Source organism: Falco peregrinus, chromosome 8, assembly GCF_023634155.1.
Source record: "Falco peregrinus isolate bFalPer1 chromosome 8, bFalPer1.pri, whole genome shotgun sequence".
NCBI classification, from domain to species: domain Eukaryota; kingdom Metazoa; phylum Chordata; class Aves; order Falconiformes; family Falconidae; genus Falco; species Falco peregrinus.
In genome coordinates this window covers 51554176-51578987 of record NC_073728.1, presented here as the reverse complement: position 1 = coordinate 51578987, position 24812 = coordinate 51554176, and the positions used below count along the sequence as shown (strand labels likewise).

Sequence of the window (24812 nt, the reverse complement as noted above, 5' to 3'; positions counted from 1 at the left end):
CTAAAATGATTGTTCCAAGAAACAAAGCAAAGCAACAGAGGCACAGAGCGCAGGCATGCCAGGACAGACTAACCCTGGCCAACAGCCAGCACTGGCGCTGGGCAGGAACCCAGGACTTCATGATATTCCTACTCTGACTTTTGCCTTAAAAGACTTCGTCCTCAGTCTAGCTCCCACTGCTGCCAGCCTTTTCACCCATTTCAGCAAAAGGTTGATTGGGCCTCAGGGCTTAAGTTTCAGACATGCTGGATGTGTGTTGACTTCAGCTGTCCTGAATGCTCAGCAACACACATCTGAAGAGCAAGCATGCAAAACAATTCTGTACTGGTCACAAAATCACCTTACAGAAGTCACAGAAGCATAAAACTATTTTAACATGGAAGACAGCCCTGAGAAGCACAGTGACGGAGAAAACTAACAGAACACACAAGAAAACTAAAAGCAGACTGTAGGCTTGCAGGTGGACAGTACACACATAGTGGCTTCTGTAAGAGGTTTCAAAAAATAATTATCTAACCAATTAACTTCTTTTCTATAAACTGTAGCATGTTATGAATGGGGAGATGGAATTTTCCATGTACTGACCTTAAAAGCCAATGTAGTTCTGAATGGCTTACTGCAAAACTTTTTATTTTTCTGGGGTAAAAATCAGTCATGACTTACGTTGTCTTCTCCATTCAAAGATGGCTACATTCTGCTGACATTCTGGTTTCCATGAAAGCACACAAAAGGCACACAGGTATTTGAAAGGTACTTCTGCACTATTTGGTTTACATATATTCACAATACAGTGACCACTGTGCCAGTTTATTCCTTAAAATATTATTTTTATTACACCAGAATTTACATAAAAGCATGTAGGAGACAATCTAGAACACGGTAGGCACTGTAAAAAGCGGGTTTTCAGTTGGTTAGGTTTTTTTGGTTGGTTGGTTGGGGTTTTTAGGTGTTAAAGTATCCCAAAGCCTCAAACCACAATTTCTAAGAGGTGGGGAGATAAGCAGAGTTCAGTTCTCTGGACCTATTAGGGAAAAATAGTTCCAATAACTACACCTTTTAAATGTGTGATTTCTATGACACAGGGAAACCACATTTTCCTCAACGTATCAAAAACTCTCTGTTCAAAGAGTTTTATTTTAAAAGGAAAAAAGAAAGAAAACCAAAAGTCCATCTTTATCTTCCTTTCTAAAGCCTTTTGTCCTGCCCATCAAGAAGAGCCTTTTAAATTACAAACTAAATACTGCAGTGGATTATAGTGTGGCTTTCTGGGTATTTTATGAAATCTACTGCTGTCTCAAAGATGAACCAAGTAAGAGTGACTCACTTCATTAATTGTGAAAGTCCATTAACTAGGATACAGGTACAAGGATTACTAAGTAGAAACCCGGTTTAAAAAAAATGCAAAGCACGCTTCTGATGAAACATACTGAATGAGGATTTAAGGATTCACAAAGAAATCTGCCATTTCACTTCACCTGTAGTTAAGTTTTGACCAGTTACCACGTATTAAAGATGGGAATTCTTGCATTACAACTGGACAATGCTTGGTACAATGATGACTACAGGTACTATTAGAAGGACGGGACTGCAGACATAAGTATCGTAGTTCCTGGCTGGATCCTGGGTTGTTCATAACTTCCTATGTACAGGGAGGAACTGAATACAAGTGTCTAAAATGGTTTCACTTCAGTAAAGTCTCCATTATCTATGGCTAATTTACCTGGTTACAAACTGTGTACCATCAGTGCATTGATGTAGTCCTGCTTAGCAGACAAGCAGAAATACCGATTTTGACTAATGTTCTGGGTGAAAGGAAATAAAAAGGCAGAGCTGAAAATGCTTGGCAAAGCAGAAATCCTTGTCACATTCCCAGTAGCAGGGCAGGCCTGTGCTACTATGCAAAGTGGCTCTTGGTTAAGGCATATGGGTCCATTTCGATTTATCAGTATAACCAGCACTGGAAATGACAAATACAGGCAAGGGGTTGAAAATATTTCTTGGACCAGGAGAGGCAAAGGTGGCTGACAGTACACCACTGTGGCTACTTAGTCCCACCAGGAACAAGGAAACACACAGCACCACAGGACCCAAGAAATGACAGGTTAGATTGTCTGTGGATCATATCCATTAAAATCCCTCGGATAATTTCTACTAGTCAGTTTTTCACCTTAATCCTTTCTTAGATCAATTTTGAGACATCAGTTGCTACCAAATTAACGGAAGTAGGCGTTGATCTTGCCTGCCTTTTCATTTAGAGTTTCAAAATACTTCCGAGAAAATTAATTCTTTCTTCTGCAAGGCAAGCTGGAAACATTTTCTCTGTTTATCTCCTCAGATAAAGAAAACATTTATTGGTAATTCATCTCTTCCTTAAATAAACTTTTCCCTCAATATGAATTGGGACACTCAATAGGTGAGCACAGAAGGTTAGAAAAGCAAAAACTCTTTCCAACATGCTGCAGGCCTTTATCTCATGGCAAAGATTATTAAGACAGTCCCTACAGGTCTCCTGTCGATCTTAAAAAAGTTCCATGTTACAATTGAATCAGAAGCAAGAAAAGCAGAGGCTAGAGACACAGAAGCTTAAAGATGCCATTACTCTGAAAGAAAAATTAAACTGCATACAGAGTAACTGAATAAACCGTAAAATCTCATGTCACCAGCCAATACAAGAGGCTTTATTGATATATATTTTTTTAATCTGACATTAGCTTGAAGTAACATTTTCAAACAATAGTTCTTTCCTATCGATTTTCTGTGCAATCCATTATAGTGAATGCTATCACCTTTGAGCCAGCTACAGGGTTTTAACCTTCCAAGATGTCTGGGAACACAAACATGACAGATTTCCTGAGCAGCATTGATTGCCATGTATTTTAAACTATTCTGAATGGGAACACCAGGAAAATAGCTTCTACATGCGTTATGTATAAGCTTGTTTACAGGAAGCATGGAACAAATTGAAAAGGGAGAAGTGACACAGAAGAAACTGATAGAAGCAACAGTAATTTCGTCAAGATCGATAATATCATAGAAATTTAATCCTATGGAAAGCTTTATTTATTTAGAGCAGGCATTTGATAAACAATCTTTTAATATGCACATTATGCTTCCTAGAGATAATGAAGAGCAACCAACATGACAAGAAACAGCATCGTCCCTTGTTTCTGCGCCCACAGCACACATATAACCTGTCAGAGCTCCAAAATGCAGGCTTCCCTCCCGTAAACCCCAGCCCCACACAGAACACGGCACAAGTCTCACTGCCCATTAGACATATTCACAAATCTCATGGTAAGTGTTGAATAGAAGGTTTGCAAGCAAAATGCTACCTTAATCATGGTAATAAACAAGCAAGATCTAGCCAAACCTCCAATAAACTGAGCAACTTAAGCATGAGCAAGAGGTTAGCATTTCTACTTTCTCCATGTTTGCTGCAGTTCCTCGGACCTATGTTTGTGCTACATTCAGGTCAGCCAGTAGTTCAGTGTAAATGTCTACTAGGAAGGACCTCCCAAGCGAAGATAAGGATAAATTGTATTTTACAGTTTTAACCTGAAAACTGCACTATGTTACAATACAACAAGCATCCAGTAAGGAGTCCACAAACACTCAACTAACCAATTTAGGCTCTATTTTTCAGATGGCTTGACAATTTACAACTGGTGTGCTTAATGACGCAGATTGTCCAGGCACCCACAAAGCTCAGTGAAACAGGGGAGGGGTATTTTCCCTGTCTGCTTTCTAAGAAAAAGACTCCCGTACTCCAGACACCGACCACTCTCTCCTAACCATGCATGCATGTAATGGCCTCAAAGGAACGAGCCAGTCACTCCTGGCTCCAGCGTACATGCCAGACTGTGCCTCGCACACTACTTCAGGCACAAGAAGTGACCAGTAAGGATGCTTACAAAGACAAGGTCTACAGAGTGTCTGAAGACATACAGGCACCAAAATGGGAGGTTCAGAACACAAGGTAAATTTGCACACCAGTGCAAAGTTCAGTTAAGAAGTGCCACTTTCTCCTTTTACACCTAGTGAAGGCAGCAGAAACACAATACAGAGCAACGTGTAGCCTGCAGTTACCCCTTCAGCAGCCTGCAGACACCCCCCCACCCCCTGCCAACGTTTTCCTCATTCCGTCAGAAGTTTGCTGCCTACATACATTTGAAAACATGTTATATTTGCCAGTTTGTTTTTATGCAGATTTAATTTAGATTCCTAACTCCAAAGTCCATCCATTCCACTGCTTACCACACATAGAAAGCAGGAAGCATTATTTTATGGTACGTTAAGACTCCACTGGCATGCTGGCAGATAAATCCAACAAAGGAAAATTTAGCTAGATAAATTTCTTACATTATAGTTAAAACTACATGCAACCAAAGCTGATACACTTGTTTTCCTTCAGCCTAAAATAGAAGCTCTGCCTAACAATTAATACTCAGAATAGAACTGTGGTCTGTGCTCCCTGGTACACCAAAGCCAGTAACTCAACTCTACCACTTTTAATCCCCCAGGCATCAGACATACATCTTTCACATTGCTTTAGCAAAGCCTTCAGGAAACTCTCATCATCTGCACTGGTGTTAGCAGGCACGTAAATACAATCACCCTACCACTGACAAGTCAGCAGCAGTTGTGCTTGCATGAAGTTACTCTTTCCACTTCATTTAATAGATCTACAAAGTCTTCTGTAGCGACCTCAGTTCACTGTTCTGCGTGATTATTGGCTTGCAATTGCAGAATTTCCAGACTCAGTAGAGCACAAGCACAACAAGGTTATATAAAGCTGAGCAGACAGAGAGAACAAACAAAAGAGGATTAGACTTCATATCAGCAGTTTCATTAAACTGTAATACCAAATTACCTAATTAATTCTATTATTCAGTCCACTAGGCTGGTCCTTGTGCCACCTCAGCAAATACCTGTCCAGTTATAATCTCATCTTCACTGCTATATTAACCGTCCCAAAAAATCTTGTCACTAGATGCCATATCAAAAAGTCCTCAACTGATAGAGGTCATGCTTCAGGAGATTATGACACTCATTAAGACACCTGCAACGACATATATTGTTCTTTCACAAATCTACTGATGTGTACTCAACACCAAAAGCCAGTTAAGAAAACACAACAGGTCTCCTGTTAAGGCAGAGGGAGGGGTAATTATTCATCTAATACTCCCATAACTGAGGAGTTACATACATGAGGATGTAACAATTAGAAGTACACAATTTAAGTACACATAAATAGACTTGGTGGCTATTGAACTAAACTGTGAAATTTAACATTGTGTATGGAAAATAATCCCTCAGTAAAAATTAAATTTAATTCTTGTAAATCTTGACCATCTCCTGAAAACCTAGAAAACTTTAGATACAGATTTGCCAGCTCTACTTGTCAAGTGACAGCTTTTTCTTCCCTTCAGCAAGTTGTCTTGCTTTTCTTCAGAACTTGAAAATCATTCTGGTGGGAGGTTAAGTTGAAAGTCCTCTTTATAAAAATATCTCACTTCAGTCTTTTCTGGTATTTCTCAGCTCTGGATTTATAAAAGTAATTCCACAACACATTCACTGAAACACCTAATATAAATATACCAAAGCTCACAGTCTTTAATGGGTGTTATATTAAACGTGAATAGGGGCTGCACAACTCGTATGCCACTACTGCCCTCGCTCGGGAGAAGTCTGAATCTCACTTTCCTCTTTGTCAAAGGACTATAGTTTCCTTGACAATTGTTTCTGTTATTAGTTTTGATAGTATAGATTTAAGCATACGTACTGTCGCTTACATTTTCTTTGTACTTAAAGCGTCCTCTCCCAACAGGATGGATTTCTATTAGATCCCTGAGCAAGACGCAGAAAAACCTGCTAGTACACTAAACCAAAGCAAACCAAGAAACCCACAGCATTTGCTTAGACACAAGTGATCATAAGCAAGCGATTTCAGTGCTGAATCCATCTATGTACAAATGCAAGTACCAAATATATAACAACAAAAAAATCAAAAACTGGTACAACTTGGGCTCAGATCACATAGAAAGAGGTATTAGAACAAAAAATAATGACAATGGGAAAAGTTTAAATATGCTCCACTGCTGTTCATAAAGGCATAATTACTCAAAAGTGGATGAAAAACAAACCTAAAGGGGGCAGGGGGGTAAAAAATGTGATTGAACAGACATGATTTTTTAAAAATGTGTCAGAAAAGGCAGAGAAATGGAGGCATAAGTTTCACGAAATATTTGGTTAACCGTAATTTTAAAGAAATAGATATGTCACAAACAACAAGGAGCTGACTGCTTTGGCCCATTACTGGCTTGGCCCACTACAGCATAGCAACAGCAGAATGATCAGCAGAAGCAACACTCATTAAGTATTATTCTGCTCTCCTCTTAGGTAAAAGAAAATCACAGCCCTATCAAAACAATTGTGCATTTTAAACAGTATATTTCTGATATTAAGATTTGATTTATAAAAATAAGACTTGAGACGTCTATTCCACAAAATGTACATTCATAAAGAGCATTCTGTGCTATTGAAGTTGATTCCTAAACACGCCTAAACAACCTGGAGACATGATAATATTTTAAAGGAAATACAGGGTGTTTAGTCTCAATCAGTCCCTAGTAATATCATTAAAAATATGCCATTTATTCCTTCAATACACTACTCATTCTGTCCTCTTTACACAAAAGCTGACCAAATCATCCCCTTCCAGACAGGTAGCCCAGTCTCTAGGTAGCAGATTCTAAGACCCTCAAGCTAAATTTTACCTGTTTAGTAATCAGTGCTAGTTTCTACAGAAAATACCTTTCTCAGCTTTGTTTTAGAACTTATAAGGGGGAGGGAGACAAAGAGAGAAAAAAGTCAATGCGATTGCTCCCACACGTTTTATTTCACCGAGGACGAATGCTTTCTGTGTTTTCATCAAGCACAGCAGCAGCTTTGGCCAGCTGTGACCAAGATGCAAAGCACTTGCGCCACTACATAATTACAAGTACTTCTATAGGGTTTTGAGCCTGAACAAGGCGTTATCAAAGAAACCAGTAACCAAAAAACTTTGAACTCCAAGTATTGTAACTTGGCAAATACAAGCAGGGACATGTACCGTTTGGAGGGCAAGGTAGAGGTGGCACTAAGGGGACTGCAGCAAGGCTCTTTCAACTACTAATTTTCAAAGCAACTATGTAACCTATTAATTAGACAGTACAAAATAAAAAAACTACTACCTTTTCCCTTCTCTGGAACTTGCTTTCCAGTGTGCAGCACCCGACAAGCAGCACAACAAGGTTCACGTTTACCTCAGAGGCAACACTGTCACTCCAGCTACACGTGTCTGACATTTTACATTCACACGTTAGGAAACTATGATTGTTTGTGGACTGCAAAATACACTCTGAAGGACAGACAGATTATATACCATGCATTCAAAAGCGGCAGGTTGCTATGGTTTCCCCCTGCAAGAATAAAATGCGCTTCATTAGGTTATCTGAAGATCTCCTCTACTAAACTAAAAGGGTCCATCAGGGAAGCAGACTGCCCTTTAATCACAGCTCTGCCTTTGTGAAAACCAGTCCATTTTTCTCCTAAAGCAGCTTTTGCAAAGAAGGATGTAGCTCTGCACATGAACTGAAATGTCCTAATGATTCGTGTTCTGAGCTGTGTACCAACCTAACCACTGAGTTCCCACAATAGCATGGATGCTAACTGACTTGCAAACTGCTGTATTCTCAGTCTATGCTTTGGGAAAAGATATTTAACTCCTGATTGTTTAAACTACTACCTGAACGAGTTATTCATTTGGTAAAGCATATTAGCAATTATGATCAATTAGTAGATCCTCTTATCTTGAAAATAAGTCATAGGTAACAAGAATCACCACTTTAAAAAAAGATCACTCTACTAGAGCATTGAGAGAATGAGTTATTCCAATCTGACATGAAGCAATCTTCTCAATACTCAGATTAATTATGGGACACTTTGCAGAGTGTGACTGAGCTCCACTTTTGGGAAAAAAAGCAGCAGAATTTATTGGCCGACAGTCTTGCACGAAGTGTAGGTATGGGCTTGGTTTGAGAGGTTTCTTCCTTGCCATCAAGCAAAGACATTCACAGAATCGAACACTTAAAGATACTGTTCTACTGTCGGTTTAATACAATCACTGGGGGGGTGGGGGGTGGTGTGCGAACAACAGGTTTCAACTGAAACTGCTCTCCAGTCTAACTTGCCACTTAAGTGCTAAAGCCAGGCCAAGAAAGGCCATTCATGTGCAGCCAGGGACAACAGCCAATACATCAGTGTGGAAAAACACACCCTCAGTCCCCTAATCTTAGAACTAATTAAAAGGACTTTGCATTATAACGACGAGACAGGTACATTTCTCTAGAAAAAAAGCTTAAAGTAACTTCACCGTAGAGTCCATTTCTTTACAAATATATCTGAGTTAATAGCTCTTGAGGTCAGATGGAACTAGAGCCAGAGGAAAAAGCTTAAGCTGTAAATATTACTCTGTAGTGAAATCAAGGCACTAATTAGTTTAAAAAAGTTGGCCATGAGATCAGATCCTGGGGGTGGGGAGAAGAATCAGCTCAGAACTGGGAAGATGAGTGAATGGCAGGAAACCTAACCCCACATTCCGGTACATTCAATTCCAGTGCTTTGAGAGCATCAAATCCTTGTGACACAAAGCCAATACAGATGAATTCCCCTGAACAGTGCTGCCAGTGCATTACCTTGCTTTTGGAGGGTGTAGCAGAGGCAACACCTTCACCCAGTTACTTTTTTTCCCCCCAACAATCTTTCCTGTGTATTTTTGCCTATTTCCAAGTACTACATGAGCCATCAAAGATAAATACTTCTTCAGTCCATCAATGAAGCATGGTGCAAAAGCTTTGCCCTTTTAGCAAAGTATTTCCAACCATTTTTAAGCCCCTGAGCTCTCAAATCAGACTTTCAAGTTGCATTTATTGAAAAATAGATTATTTTTTTTGTAAAAAGCTTCCCAATATTTTTTCTTAACAGAAACAACAAGCCATATACTTCCATGATGTCAAGATGCAGCTAATAGGGTTCACACACTGCTGTTCCAGGGTAATGGGGAACAATCAGCTCATTATCAATAAGCCTACAGCAACTGTGGTGCACCCACACAATCACTGGAAACATTTACTCTGCAAGAAAAAAACCCTGAAATACGAAACATGACTTTGTACTGTCTTGTAATGACAAAAGTATTTCAAACAGTTCTCTCTGAAGAAAAATGACAGTCCCCAGGCTGCTCCTCACGGGGTGATTAACACACACAGGCACACCTTTGCAGGCTTATTAGTCATCAAAAGTCCCTGCTCTCAGCTTTTCCTGTCTATTCAGGAAAATACTCTTTGTTCTGAATCCAGCTGACACTACTATTCCTAGAAAAGCAGTCCTGTATTATCTCAAAGGGGGAGGAAATACCTAGCTGAAAATTAAAATTAAGGGCAGAGAAGGTGCAACCATGAAGAGCTCAGGGCTGTTGCTATTTTTCCAGTTTCCACCACAGCATCTAAGATTTCATACCCCATTCTCTTTTCTTCTCTAACAGCTAGCTACATGCTAGCCCTCATTACGATGCTTGTTGAAGGTTTTAACAAAGGCTGGGGGGAAAGGGTGTTAAACAGCAAAGAATTTTCCTGAATGACTTTCAATTTAAATCCCTTTAGGATAAAAGGAGATCTATTCATTTTTTTTTACACCAATGTATCACAAACACAACTCAAAGAGATTACAACATCAGCAAGCATACAGGTCAAATACATACAAGGAATGGGACATTTAGATTACATGTTATTCCAATACACTAATAAAAAAAAGCTAATGGACTGCTATTATCCCTATCCAAAACAGGGGTTTGTGCATTATCATTGCAATCAAAGTGGAGAAACACGTAATAGTCTACTTAGCTCAGCAATTTCATCTAAGTATGCAATAATAAGTTTCCAGCTTGAAAAAAGTAGATATTCTGTTATTAACTTCTAAATTTTTTTTATTAAGAAAATAAAGGGAGAAGAAAGTATGGAACAGATGCATGGCTAAGATCAGTATAAGAACATCAAGTAAGAATTAATTACAACTTTCAGATCCATGCCAAGTTCTGGTATTTATGTAAAGTGTTACAGTCTCCATATTCAGTCTGAGAAAACTTCTTCTCCCAACTGATTTATAACACGGAAATGCAGAGCCCGTGGCCTTGCTTTTTGCCCTGTAAAATTCTAATTAAAAGCTAAAGAACGCACTGGACAGCAAAAATCGCAAGAAACTTCCAATAACATGTTTCAGTGAAATCACTTGATGTATCAATGTTAGGGCTAACTGATGCCCCCTCTCATCTCCATGACCTTTCTTCTCCAGTGAAGGTCAGACATCTAAATCCTTTACCTCAGATCGACAAAAAGATAATGGGAGTTGGGTGCATAAACACCTTTAAGAACCTGGATCTTGGTAACAGACATTCCCTAAAGCAAGCCCAAATGGCTTACCGACTTTTGTCTCCTTAGCCTCCCAGGCTGTATTCACAAGTGCTTGTTCTTAAATCCATCCCAGAGATACCCTCTACTCTGACGTATTTGATATAATGAGCTTCAGTGAAGAAGTAGTGCCACACAAAGCACATCTCTTACAGGGCCTCACACTTACTTGGGAAGCTTTACTTTTTTCCCTTTTATTTCCCTTTCTTTCTCATGTGCACTTCTTTATAATTATGTTAATGAACTAACTCAAGACAGTCGTTACAATAAGGGAACAAGCACAACATAATTACTGACAACTGGAACCAAAACCCCCATTCTCATTGTGTGTGGGTATACCTGAACTGTATATGAAACAGAAAAGAAGGGGCAGAGGAGAAACTTCCCCATTCTTACAGTAATATTTTTTTTTTTACTGAAATCCCAGCAGAAATAGTTTCAAGAAGGTTTATCTTAATTCTGATGCTATAGTCATAAAACATTATACAGTGAAGTGTAAAAAGCCAGCATTAACTTCCGTAGTTGTCTTGAGAACAGTGATAGTACATACACAGTTCTTCCACGGTAAGAAAAAAAAAAAAAATCCCCACTCCTCAGTCTGCATACACATTTATCCAAATAAAACAACTATGCTGTCATAGTTTACCTGTCCAATTAAATGACAGATACTGGCCAATCAGAAAATTTGATTTATTAAAGCAAGCGACAAGTAAGCAAAACGGCGCTGGGCGGCCGGGGAGTCTCCTGCTCCACCAACGGCGCACCCTCCCTTCCCGAGAGTCACTGGTTTTACACCCTTCGGCCTCCGGTGTTAGTGGGGCCCTCTGCGCTGCTTGTTGCTAGGGGGTCGTTTGCTGCCTTCCTCGGCTTCCTGGTGGTCGTGGGGATGAAGGCTCTTTGTCTTCATGAGCCCCACCCCCTCTTTCCTTCTCAAGTTTCTTTTCGTAACCCTTCCTGACCGGACACTTGTGGCTGATCTTTGCCTATTCCATGTAAATTCCCATTGTTCTTACAAACTTTGATTAACAAACTGTTCACAATTTATCACAATGGTGTACTGCTTCCTAATGTGGTTGAAGCAAGTCAGTATCAGTTTGTAACCCATCACAAAGTAATCATATTTCTGCTGTTGCAGAAATTCCCCTAGCTGATGACAGGTTTTATAGTCTCTAAAGGAGGTAACAACAGGATCTGCCCTCTATCTATTAACCATAAACTCTCGATTTTGTCCAGAACAGCTTACAGAAAAGGAAGCCCTATTCATTTCAGCAAGTACCCTTACAGAAACATTTTTAAAAGTCTTATATAAACATGCAGGGGGAATTGTGAGTGTTACTTAACACAAGTATAATAGAACGATAATAAGAAAATTACATACTAAAAAGTACTAAGACTTCCCCATGAAAACCTGCTTTAGACTAAAGCTTTTTTGTTTATACTGATACTGTTCACAGCAAGACACATAGAGGATATTTCCCATTAATAACAGGCATTTCTAGATGAAGCGAAGTGCAAGGGACACTTTGGGATATTCTATAGAATAAGGCAAAAGTTTTGAGAACCAATTCATAAAGAGAAGCAATTCATAAAGATGAAAGAGACAGGGAGCAGCACTGCTCCAGCAGAGAAAACTAGCCAGAAGCTGAGGAGAACCCTGGCAAAGGCAGGGCAGGACCTCATCAACAAAGCCACCACCCCACAGCAGAGCAAACAGACCCAGCCTGGTGACAGCCACAAGCTGCACTGACAGTCCTGGTCCTGTGATTACCTGACAGACAAGAGGTGACAAATCTAAGGTCAGTCTGGGTAGTCCAACCAACACACCTGGATCAGCACGGGCTGAGCTTCAGTGAGGCTCCTGAATCCCTGGCCAGGGAGTGTGGGTGGAAGTCCCAGGTGAGGCTAGTCCAGATAATTAAGAGCTACTGGTGCGGTGCTCTCTGATTCTGGCAGTAGGGATTAAACAGACATTTACACAGATTTCTGAAAAACACAGACATCGACTAAGCAGAGGAGAGGTGAAGATATCACTCCCACAGCTACACACACCACTTCTACAGCAGGATCACTACCCATCCCCGCCGCAGGCCCACTACTAGCACACTTGGCATAGCCGTGTATACTGGGATCAATGTGCCTTCAGCCACCAGACACACAAGAAAATTGGATGTTCTTGCCCCAGGCCTGACAACCACCAAAGAGGTAGAACAGACAGCTAGCAGAGAAGATTTAACATCTTCAGCTATCCAGTCTTAATCCTCTATTTCTTATCTGCCAGAGTTACTCGGAGACAGCTGCAACACATTTAGAAGTTCCTGGTGCCCTCACTGTTTGCTGCTGCTCCCTTGCAGAGTCTGCTGCCCACACACAGCAGACTGTGCAGCAGGCGCGGGGGGGACGCGGTGCACTCGCTTCAGCCACTCAGCACCAAGTCTGGCACCTCAGAGCAAGACACCACAGCTGCTGCCCAAATGGCTAGCAGCAACCTAGACTCTGCACCAGGGTTTTTAACTACATGCACTGATGAAGGTGTTCTGGGCTTCCACTTGTTAAGTGTCTAAACTCTAGGAACATTTTTAAATCAAATCCTGTACATTACATTTAATCGACATGAACTGGTTTTCCTTAGTGTCACTTCAGTCTAGAGTCTTTTATTACTGGAACACAAAACAGGCCAGTGGCTTTGGCTACTGTCAGTGGCTTCCAACAGCTCCACGGCCCGCTGCTCCTTAACAGTTCTCAGTCTATTTTTAACAGCAATTTAAGAAATAAAAGCTATTTAAAACAAGCAGCATAAAAAGCAGTATCATTTGCTTCACATGATTATTATGTGCATCATAATGACAGGAAGGCTACTGCAAATGTTTTCCAACTCCAAAAAAAAAAAAGAACACTTCCTTTGCAATATGTAATTTTGAATTTTAATTTAGATAACTTGGATTATTTACTGGCAACAAAAATATGCATATTCATGAGAACTGATTTACTATAATCTTTATTTCTGATGTTCTGCATCTGTGAATACTTCAAGTACTTGAGTTTGCATTCACAGGCAATTACACTGGAATCTCACAGAGCAGCAACAGATTGATTTATAGTTAAGTTTGTAGCACCGAAAGCCAATTCATTTTCTTTCAGAAAGACTATGGCACCGGATTTGGGATTTGCCTTCCACCATCCTTTTCAAACAAATTACTTTTTCTTGTCTAATAGACATACAAATCAAGTTCATTATAATGAGGGTCAAACTGGTGATTTCTAGGTGCATTCACTCTACCAATAGTCAGCAAAGGTCTGAGGAAGAAAGTTAAATAGATAGCAAGTGGAAACTCATTAAGTTTGATTCTATGCAAGTGAATGGCATCTAGAAGGGAAAGACACACTATTTGGTCATTCCATCTTCACACCCAAGGGCTCCCTCAAGCTCCCTCATGCCGAATTCCATTGAACCTTCTAGAAATGCAAGCACTTACTATGCAAACCACATTTTTCTTAAAAATCTCTGCATCTACTAACCATGCTTCTTTCTGGTCTTGCCTGCCTTGTCATTCATTCCAGCCCTCTGAAATACGAAGATTCTTCTAATATAACAAGCTTTAATTAATCTCCAAAGAAAAGTCATAGAAGAAACCCATAATAAATCAGTGAGAAGTACAATGGGAGAAAGCAGGATGAATACGGCTTGTAACGACAGACCAATGAATACCGGTAATGACAGCCATTTATACAAAAAAGGGAATATGTACAAAGTGCTTTTTAAATCGCGTTTGAATCACCATATTTGGAGCCAGTTAGGCTAACTGTTGTTTTGGCAAGTCTCACTCATGGTGAAAACACACATAATACTCTTGCCGGTATTTAGCCAGTGTTTCTAAACAGTAAAAAAAACCCCACATAGGAACAATTTTGTTGAACACAAATCTCCAATAAATAATCTTCAATTTCTACACAATCCGCTTTAAGGTGAAAGTAATTCCACAGCATTAATCCAAAACATACAAAGATAACAAAAACAACTGCGGTTTCTCATAGCTGTAATGCTAAGACTTACCTCCAAGAACAAATCCACAATGTTGTTAATTGCAGGTAGAAGGGACCAGGATTTATGCACACCAGACCATAGTTCGCTATTGGGTGTGACTGTATTAGATATACAGGCTCACAAAGGTGCCCCGCTCTGAACAATCGCTGTGTTATCAGTCACATCTGTCAGCTGAAGTGTCTCACCTTATTAGATATTATTAGGGTTTTCCCACACACACACAAAGATTACCCTAATTTTACCCCAAAGGGCTTGTTATAAATGATAACAATTAAAACAATTTTATTTTGGGTTCAATCAATTTAGGTTGAGAAACAATAAGCAAAAACAGCGCTGGGTGCGCAGAGCACTCGATTAGTTCCACCACACGCACACCTGAGTGCTAAAAGCAGCGTCTTTTATCCCCGGATCTTGACCAATCTCCTCTCGCCGGATGTTCGTCCCGCTCTTTCCCCACTGGGCCGTTAGGGTACGCCTTCCCCTCCTACTGGCTCTCCTTTGGCGCGCTTTTTCAAAATTCAAGGTCTTTGTCTCCTTCGGCGGGTCTTCTCTGGCGTGGTTTTGCTTTCCTTATCTCCTTTGGCGGGCTTTTCCAAGCAGCGATTGCCTCAGGGGAAGCCATCACATTGTCTTAAAGGAGAACCACAGGTGCCCGCTCACCACAACTGCGGTACAGGTCCCAGATTTACACAGGGTACAACAATTACACTTATCACAGTACATTCTGTTTTTGACATGAATCATGACTGCGTTTATCACAGGCTTTAAACTCATCTTGCCCTCTACTGCTGACAGGTGCAACAAGTTCTACTGTTAGCAGTACAATAAAGACAGCTCTGTGCTATAGGGGAGGTAAAATGCTGCCTGGAACAGGTTGGCTGTTAGACATCTGCCATGACTTAAAGTAAAACTCATCCTCCTTCCATTTTTAAAGAAAGGCTTAAAGCACTTTAGAAATAGTATTTACAGCAAATGCAAAACAAACATGTTCATAAGCAGAAAAAACAGTGACAGAAAAACAGTCTCAGAGGACATAGGATGGCTTCTTTGACTCATGCATTCAGTTGTAGACTATCAGTAGAGCTAGCTAGAAGTGGTGCCAGGAATGCTGCCTGAAAGCTAAATAAATTATTCGGAATCCCTTTCAGCAAATTTTTTGAAAAGACAAGCTAATAGGCTTCACTGGAAAAAAAAGACGAATTTTTCTCTGGAGAGTTATCACCTAGGCTGTACTGGAATCTTGGACTCCCTAAGGGAATTTCAAAAAACTATAAAGCCGACCTGGATTTGAACTCTTTCAGCCTTACTGAGATGCAGGGAACTTCTGACGTGCAGAATCGAACTCTACAACTCGAGGCGAGTTATAAAGCAGACATGTTTATTGCGGCGCCGGGTGCAAGTGGGATCGCTCCTCCTAACTTGCATACCGTTTCAACAAGCAGTCCAATATTTATTATACCAAGTCATGCATATACATATGGTCTCCGAACATTCAGAATCTCCTCCCTCTGGCGCCTCTTCAAGATAGACTTCTCATCTTCTTGGGCAGTTACCTGAAGTTCTAGTTTATCTTTGCATACATTAGCAGTCTTTGTTATTTAGTTTCTGTTATCTTAAAACATCTGCTAGCTAACGATTAGTCCATCCTTATTGTCCACTCTAAACGTGTCAAGCTAATACCTGCCCACTGGGCTGGTTTTAATCTATATCAGCATGATCCCGGGCAGGGGCGGGGAGGGATCCACCTTTTGAGTAGGAGGTCGCTGATCTACTACTACCACTATTATTTTACCTTGGCTTATTTTCTTTTAGCAGTTAGCACGTCCTCCTCAGAAGGCTCCTTATTTACATTCCTGTCGAGCTTACCTACATCGGTACTAATTGTCCCTTCTCGAAGTGCGAAGTGCTAAGCTCCAGCCCTTTGCTCTTTCTCAGGTGTTAACGTTTTCTGTTATCTACGTGGCCTCTGTCTGCAGCAGAGTTCTAGGTTTTTAACTGTATCACTTCCTCCCATCTGCAAGATGCATACATCTTGAATATCTATATATTTAACGGTACAAACAGTTTAGGGCTGCGTATCACCTCATTTATTAGTCATATGTCAACATATATTTTCTTCGAGGAGTCAGGTCAAATATAGCTAGGAGGTTTGCCTCCCTTGAGTGGCAGAAAGCGTCGGTTCACTCCTTAAGAAAACTTTAAGCTTTTCAGCCAATTCATAGTAATCATCACAAAATAGCTGAAAAATTTTACTTCAGTCTAAAACTAACTGCTCAGCAGTTTTAGGAAAGCAAGTCCTTAAGCACCTTCGATCCATTTGAAAGATGTTACAGGTCTGCAAAAACCTCCTTCAGCCATTCCTCAGCCTTATAAAAAATGGTATTCACTTCTGATAAAATGACAAAACATTTATTAAATAAATAAATAAGTTTCAAGCCTCGAGCATGTCCTAAACGGGAGCTCTCTATAGCATGCAACTCCCTCGCTTGCCTGAAGTTTGTTCAGAAGTGGAACATTTTCTGTTCCTGGAATACTTTTAAAAGCCATTTTAACTGTTTCTCAACAATAGCATATCTTTTCCAGATCTTGCAACATAACTACTGATCTCAAACAAAAGAAGTTTATACACTAACCTGACCTGATTTCTGCAAGAAACTAGAAATAACTTTCACCAGCAACAGATCCACCTTATCACAACCCTGAATAACTCCTGTCCGCTTTCTGAGCTGAAGTAACGTTTGTTGTTTCCCTGAAGGGAACCCACACAAACAAGGGAGACAGAGGCAGGTATACGTGTGAACAGCCGCCCGAATCCCAAAGCTTGCCGACTGCTGCCTGTTGCAAGCAAGAGGTTGATTTGGTCCTTCTGTGAGTCTTGACCTCCCATGAAAACACGAAAATATCTCTGAGGGACTAGAAAGTGTTAAAAAAAAACCCAAAACCTTACTGATCCATACCTAAAAGATTCCAGCCCTAGAGGAGGCGGGAGCCCCCCCTCACACACCGAACGCCCGCCAGGAAAACGAGCACCTAACGGCCGGTTACACGCGTTACACGGTTACATACGGGCCCGGGCGTAGGCCGGCCGGCCGCCAGCTCTCCAACCAGCGGCCGCACCCAGGCCCCTCGCAGCCCCCGACCTTACTGGGGCTTTTGCCACGGGACACAGAGGCTGCGGGCCTGAGACTCGGAGCGGAAAGCTACCGCAGCGCGGGCGCCCGCCGGGGCTAGGGACCGGCCTCCTGCGCCCGCCAGCCCGCCCGGCAACCTGAGCGCGACGGACGGAGCGACGCCCGCCCTCAGCATACGGCACACGCCGCCAGAGGCCGCTATTGTGCCGGCTCGGCCTGTCCCCTAGCGAGGGCGCCCCGCCCCTTCCCTCTATCCGCGCCCCGTGACTGGCCCGTCTGGAAGTCGATCGCCCCTGAGCCCCGCCCCCGGGCCGGGCGGAAGGGAGTGCGGGGGCGCGGCGGGCTGCCTGCGGGGCGGCGGTGGGAGAGCGTGCGGCCGGTGGGCGCTGGCGCCCGGGGAGCCGGGCAGCGCCTCGCCCTGACTTGGTGGCGCCGCTGCGGGGCACGCCGGCTCGGGGTCCTCCCCACCACTGAAGAGAGCGGAGCGACGGGAGCAAGGTGAGGGCGTAGGGCCGCGTCCCACCAGCGCAGCGGCGGGTTTGGGCTTCTCTGCGCTGCGCCGGGCCCGTCTGTGGGGCGGCCGCGGTCTCTCCGTGCCGCCGGCGTGGCTGGCAGGTCGCTGGTCCGGCAGCGGAGCCCCCCGAGGCGGCGACGGGCAGGCCCGGGCATGTCCTGGGCAGGGGCGCGTGCGCGGTGCGCGGCCCCGCCGCTTCAGCCCGGGAGGGGGGGCGGTGCGGAGCCGCCCGGCCTCGGAGGGGAGCGGGGAGAAGCGCTGCTGCGGGGGCCCGGGGGTGGCTGCGCGCACCCGAGCCTGCCGCCGGCCTGCGCTGGGGTCTGCGGGGCACCGCCGCCGCAGGCCGGCCGCCGGTGGGGGGGGGGGGGGGGTGTGGAGCTCCCTGGGGGTGTGGGGCGGTGTGAGGGGCTCCTTGGGGGGTGTGAGGGTTTCTCTGGGGGGCGTGGGACAGTGTGAGGGGGGCTCGGGGGGGGTGGGGGGGTGGCGTGCCTGGTGCCTCGGAGTGTTTCACATGTGCTGCTAATTGGTAAAAAAACTTAGAAACGAGTCCTTCACATACCTAAAAAGAAAGGGAAGTTTCTGTCTCTGCGGTAGAGACAGCTGCAACTTGGTCAGCTCTGCTCCGTTCAGCTGTTACATTTGTTTCTTGTTACAGATGATTGAAACACTTGTGACTACTGAAGCTCAGGAGCTGCTCTACCAGCTCACAGCCCTCCTGGAGCAAGAGTTAAGATGTCAGCCAAAGGCCTCTGGCCTGAGACTAATTGAATCTGCTCATGATAATGGCCTCCGAATGACTGCAAGGCTGCGAGACTTTGAAGTGAAAGATCTCCTGAGCTTAACTCAGTTCTTTGGCTTTCATACAGAGACGTTTTCACTGGCTGTGAATTTCTTAGATAGATTCTTGTCAAAAATGAAGGTAAGGCTTTTTAAAGTATAAGCTGTCAGTCATTAGCTTCTGCTCACTGCAGCCTTGTTGCTATTATAAGTTAGAACATGTTGGGTTTAGATGGCTAAAGGTTAAGCTCCTTCCACAGATTCTGATTGCACAAGACCTAAAAAACGTCTTTCCCTGTTCAGGTTTGTAGTATTGTTAAGAAAGCTGTTACCTCTGGAGAAAAGAAGGAAGAGGGCATTGGTTTCAATTTAGGAATGCTGATAGGCTTAGAAATGCAGGCCATATTAATGGATTAGATCAAGACAGGTTGTCTTGCCTGTTACATGTGTACAAGAAGACCTTAAATTACTTCTTTCTTTATTGCATTTCAACCTACCTGTAAGCCTCATGGATATCGAGAGGCTCGATGCTGTTTATCACTTAGAATCTGGTAAAACATTTAGTTGGCATTCCATTCTGCCATGCTGACCTGGGTTGGTTTTAGTTGTCTAACAAGACAGGATTACCACTGCACTATTTGGTCAAGAACAAAAGCTTGTTTTCCTTGTGTGTTAAAACAAAAATGAGAAAGCTAGATGGAGTGGATAGGAAAATCACGATTTGAAAGACTTCTGAATCCAAAATAAGCAGTAAAAGTGGGGAATGTAGTGCTATGGAATAAAATCAGTCATTTTATATATATATGTTACATATATGTCACATATATGTCTGTGTGTATATATGTACATAAAAGAGTAAAAAAATTTTTTTTTTGTCGTAAACCAATGTATAAAACACTAAGTCCTTAAAGGTTCTGATTAGGCTATTATAAAACCTCGTTAAGAAAACTGTTCTGCCTCACTCAAAATATGTAGTTCTGCTTTCTTGCTTTTTAGATGTAATGGTTTTCTCATCTAGTTAAATAAACAGAAGAATCTTAAGTAGATAAAGGACTTAATTGATCTTCAAAAAACAGAACACACACACCTGCCCCCCATAATTTTTTCCTGAAATACATTGGTGCTTACTCTTGGAAAGTAACAAGGACTTTTTTTAGGTACAGCCTAAACACTTGGGCTGTGTTGGACTCAGCTGCTTCTACTTGGCTGTGAAGGCATCGGAAGAAGAGAGAAATGTTCCCTTGGCCACTGACTTAATTCGAATAAGCCAGTATAGGTTCACCGTTTCTGATATGATGAGAATGGAGAAAATCGTATTGGAGAAGCTGTGTTGGAAAGTCAAAGCTACAACAGCCTTCCAGTTTCTACAACTATATCATTCACTTATTCATGAGAATTTAAGCTGTGAAAGGTAAAATATCTAATACCTATTTTGCTATGACTGGTTATGATGAAGTCTGTGTAGAAAAGTAAGCGGGGGAATTAACTTGAGTAATTGGCCTTTCTATATATATAAAAAAAAAATTAACTTCTCCCTTATTGGTAATACCATAAATATTTTGTGGTTTAACGTTATGATAATTTTAAATGTTTGCATAAGTAGATCTGAAGAGTAGTACGCTCTGATCCAAAAACCAAACTTGCTCAATAATGATGGTATAATAAATCTCTGCTTATGCTGCACTAAGTATTGCCTCATTGCAACGATTTCAAAATCTAGCTAAGAAAAAATTCCTTTAGCTGGTAAGTACTGAAATTTCTTGTTGATAAGCCTATTTTGACAATGTGACTCTCCCCAATGGACCACAAGATTTATTTTTGGCATTAGGACTGCCAAAACTGAACACCTGTTTGACTGTAACCCTAGAACTTCTGGAACAAATGAGGCTTTTGTTTAGATAAGAAACATTCTTGCCACCTCTTTGGGTTGCCAGGGTAGTGCTATCTTGATCAAGCATGCATTTTTGTTTTAACATACACTCATGTTTTTTATTATAGGAGAAAATACCTTAATTTTGAGAGACTTGAGACCCAGCTTAAGGCATGTCACTGCAGAATCATGTTTTCTAAAGCCAAGGTAAACTGCTTGAAAGCATGAAGGCAATGAGACTGCTGAAGGTTAACAAAGCAGTGTTTTAAAATATTTTCTTTCTCTCCAGCCTTCTGTCTTGGCGCTGTCTATTATGGCACTAGAGATAGAAGAACAAAAACTGCCGGAGTTGACAGAGGCATTGGAATTTCTGCAGTTGCATTCCAGGGTATGTGTAGATAGAGTTTCAGGGAAGGAGGTAAAAATGTATGCAAGGGCCTACACAGTGGGGAAGGGGGAGATCCATTGGCATATTGGTTTCTTTTATGGCTTTGTTTCTGGTTTGGTTTTTTTTTTTCCATTTGGCTTGATATCCTTGGCTTTTTATTTTATGTGAAGAAGCTGAAAGTACATGTATGAAATAAGGATTTAACGACCTATTAACATATGAGATTCTGTCTTGCTCTGTAGATAAATAACAGAGAGCTGACCTTCTGGAAGGAACTGGTGTTGAAGTGCCTTACAGAATATTCTTCGAGCAAGTGTTCCAAACCAAATGTTCAGAAATTAAAATGGATTGTGTCTGGACGTACAGCACGGCAGCTTAAACATAGCTACTACAGAATAACACACCTTCCTACAATTCCAGAGACGAGCTCATAATAGGTAAGTCGTTGTAAAATAAACTTCTGATAATGTGGAAGCAATTAGCTGTTAACTACCTCAAAGTTTCTTATTCTGTATAGGTAACCTGTTGAAGACATTTAACGTAAATGTTAGGCCCATCATAGAGGCTGATCTGTTGTCATGCTCATGATTGAGCCAGTGCTGTACCTAAAGAAGTGGCAACCTGAAATATGAATGTTGGAGACAGAACTGATCCTCTGGTGTACTGTCGGAGCAGAAATGTGTTCTACAGACATTGGGACCTCATTCAAACTAAAATGTGGAGTAAAACTGGTAAAAAGGCAGAGGAAAAAAACTTGGCGTGCTCCTATCTTAAAAAGAATTCGCTAAGAGGAAACAGTTCCGTATTTGAATGAGTTTATTGTAATCTTTGACTTAAACCACTTCAAAGGAAGATTGTTTTATACAGTTTTACTTGCATAACTGTCAGTAAACTCTAAAAACTGTAACTCTGTTTTTCATACTGCTGGTTTTGTTACTCTGTAGATACTGTGATCTAATTGTGTTTCCTAGACTTTAATTCCTAAGGCTACATATTTTCTAAACAGCTGTCCTACTGTTGTCTTGCTATATTAAAGTCTGATGCTTTGTTTGGCTCGTGTGGAAAGCCCTTCATTTGACTGGTTGGTTGGTTGTTTTTTCTGTACAGGAATACAGTACAATGAGGAGAGACCCATCCTGTGACCTTGTCAACAGACACATGAATCTGAGAAACAAAGTCTGAAATGTCATCTTAATGAAGAACTCAACTCCTGGGAAGAATATGTAATAAAAATCCTTCCAGCAAATGTTCTTTTCATGATGATTACAACAATATTCAGTGTCAGTTTTCAGTCTTAATTGTTAGACTGTTTACTGTTCAGTGAAATGCCACAATACTGTTACAAGGAATTTTAACTTCTTATAGTTTGTAGAGCAGCTTGTGTAGTCTAACCTTGGTTTACTGTAACTGCAGGTGCTGACTTACATACTTAGTTTAAAACTCTGGTTTACTTTCCAAAGATTACGTGACCCTACGAAAACACGTGCAGTAGCATAGTCCTGCAGTGTCTCTCTCACTAAAGACTAATCCTGCTCTGTATTGATGACAATAGCAAATGCTGTTTGGGCACCATCATGTGTCCACTTGTTCCTGCTGGGCAGGGCACTGGCCTTCTGCCGTAGAAGCATTAAAAATAAATAAAACTAGGCTGTGTGATATCCACTGAACATGTCAATTAGCTAGAGCAGGAGAAAAGAGAAGCCGTATTCCATTGCCTTATAAAAGGTAGACACTAATACAGCAGCAGTAGCTTCAGTGTTTTCAAAGAGGTGTGGTTTACTGAGATTGAAAATTATTTCTTGGAGTGTAAAACCTTTGTGATACCTAATGAAGGCTGAGGGAAAGTACTGGGTCACCTGCCCTAAATCTGACATCGGTTTTCTCAAGTTTCACTGTGCAAGAGGTAAATCCTGATGCTGAATGGGTGCATTTTTATAGGCACAGTAGGAGCAGGGCTAATGCCCCATCTTGGCCTATGTGTAGGAGCAATCTAGTTGTGAAACACTGAAGAGTGCCTCAACTATGATCTCTTTGATGGCAAGTTTTGTAAAATACAACTGATTGTTTCTGAAGACCGATCAGTACTTGAGGCATATGCTCCTGGTACTAACAATGAAGTGAATAATAAGAATGTATTGTATGTAAAATGAATAGGGGTGTTGGAGGAATGTTGCTAATGGCCTCCTGAGTTCTGTGTCACTGTGGAGCAGAGGCTGTTAGTGATAGGCTGTTAATTAATTGCCATATGAACCGACTTGGTGGAGAAGGAGAGATCAGATAGTTCTGAATATAGTATGGGCTTAGATGTTGGCCAACCAGTTATTTCTCCTTTATGGTAATTAGCTGAGGGGTAAACCATTCCTTGTGTATCTCAAACTGATTAAACCTTTCACAGAAGACTTTATACCAAAGCTCTATACTGGACAAAACGAGCCGCCTCATGAACTCATGGGAGTGATTACACCACATAACGTGTAATTGGGTTTTGCATCTGCCAGAGCTATTGCCGTTGTGCTGGCCTGTGAAAAGCATACAAGTGCTTCGGACAAAGGTGTGGTCAGCCTGCTGAGAGAGGTCGAGAAGATGCTGTGTGCAACTGTCATGTCTCAATATTAAGATGTACCTTTCAATTAAAGATTGAATTGTGCTTAATGGAGGAACTTTTTCCCCTGTTTATTATAAAACATCTTAGTGGGAAGCCCATAACGTGACTTACATCTGAACAGTTTGTGGAAAACTTCCATGCAGGAGGCAAGAGATCATGGAGAATTTTTTTAAGAGGTTGAAGCTGCAGGGGAAAGGCTAGTGAATCAACAGGAAAAACTCAAGGTGCTTGATTTAATTATTTCACCTTGGCCCATGATTAAATTATTTGAGATATGAAAGTCTCAAAATTGAAAAGACTGACTTTAAGTAGCCTTGACTGTTCAAATTTGTCATCAACTCTCTTCCATGATGTACCTGATAGTACATATCACCTGTTTCTGTACATCGCAATGAATACATGGATGCAGTGGTACATTTCACCTGCTCCTTTGGGCTACTCCGTGACATCCCCATCTGGCCTTCGCGTTTGTGTAAGGAGCTGGGTGGTTAAGCACCCTTTGACCATAGGAGCAACTCTTGCGTGGCTAAGGTGGGGAATGACACTGTGCCAGGAGCTCCTATTGGCTGGCCAAGGCAGGCAATGAGCTGGGACAACTGGTTATTCACTGACAGCCCATGAACATTCCTTACTTGGATTGTAGCCAGAGTAGAAAAGTACCATTGTTACTGGAATCTTGAAAAATTAGCAACTCTGCTTATGGCCAGGATGGAAATTTATAGATGACTAAAGGCAATCATCTCATAATCTTATAAACAGTGGTCCTAAGTAAAACCCTTTGAACTCTCTTGAACTGCAGCGTGCTATGACCAGCTCCCTCTGAGCGGGATGCTGCTCAGAGCTCACAGACTCCCAAGTTTGTGATACTAGGTGGACTGAAAGTTGCTGACGGGGCCTGGGCTGATAACCAGGCTCGTCGAGGCTGAGCACTTTGCCTGTTGAGAAGCACAAAGGCATTAGATGTATTTCACTGAACTCGA

General features: G+C 41.8%; 1 protein-coding gene across 2 annotated transcripts; it reads left to right on the top strand.

Moving 5' to 3' along the window:
- Window positions 1-17979: 17979 nt before the first annotated feature.
- On the top strand, window positions 17980-23879 carry CCNG1 (cyclin G1). Of its 2 annotated transcripts, none has more exons than XM_055812478.1 (7): window positions 17980-18176; window positions 18848-19111; window positions 20127-20380; window positions 20968-21046; window positions 21129-21227; window positions 21470-21664; window positions 21745-22281. In XM_055812478.1, the coding sequence occupies exons 2-6, from the start codon at window positions 18848-18850 to the stop codon at window positions 21659-21661; spliced, it is 888 nt and encodes a 295-aa protein (XP_055668453.1). In that variant the 5' UTR covers window positions 17980-18176; the 3' UTR covers window positions 21662-21664; window positions 21745-22281. The 2 variants fall into 2 exon arrangements, with proteins under 2 accessions (XP_055668453.1, XP_055668452.1); XM_055812477.1 differs by lacking the exon at window positions 21745-22281 and adding an exon at window positions 22335-23879 and having other exon boundaries at window positions 17981-18176.
- The last annotated feature ends 933 nt before the right edge of the window (window positions 23880-24812 follow it).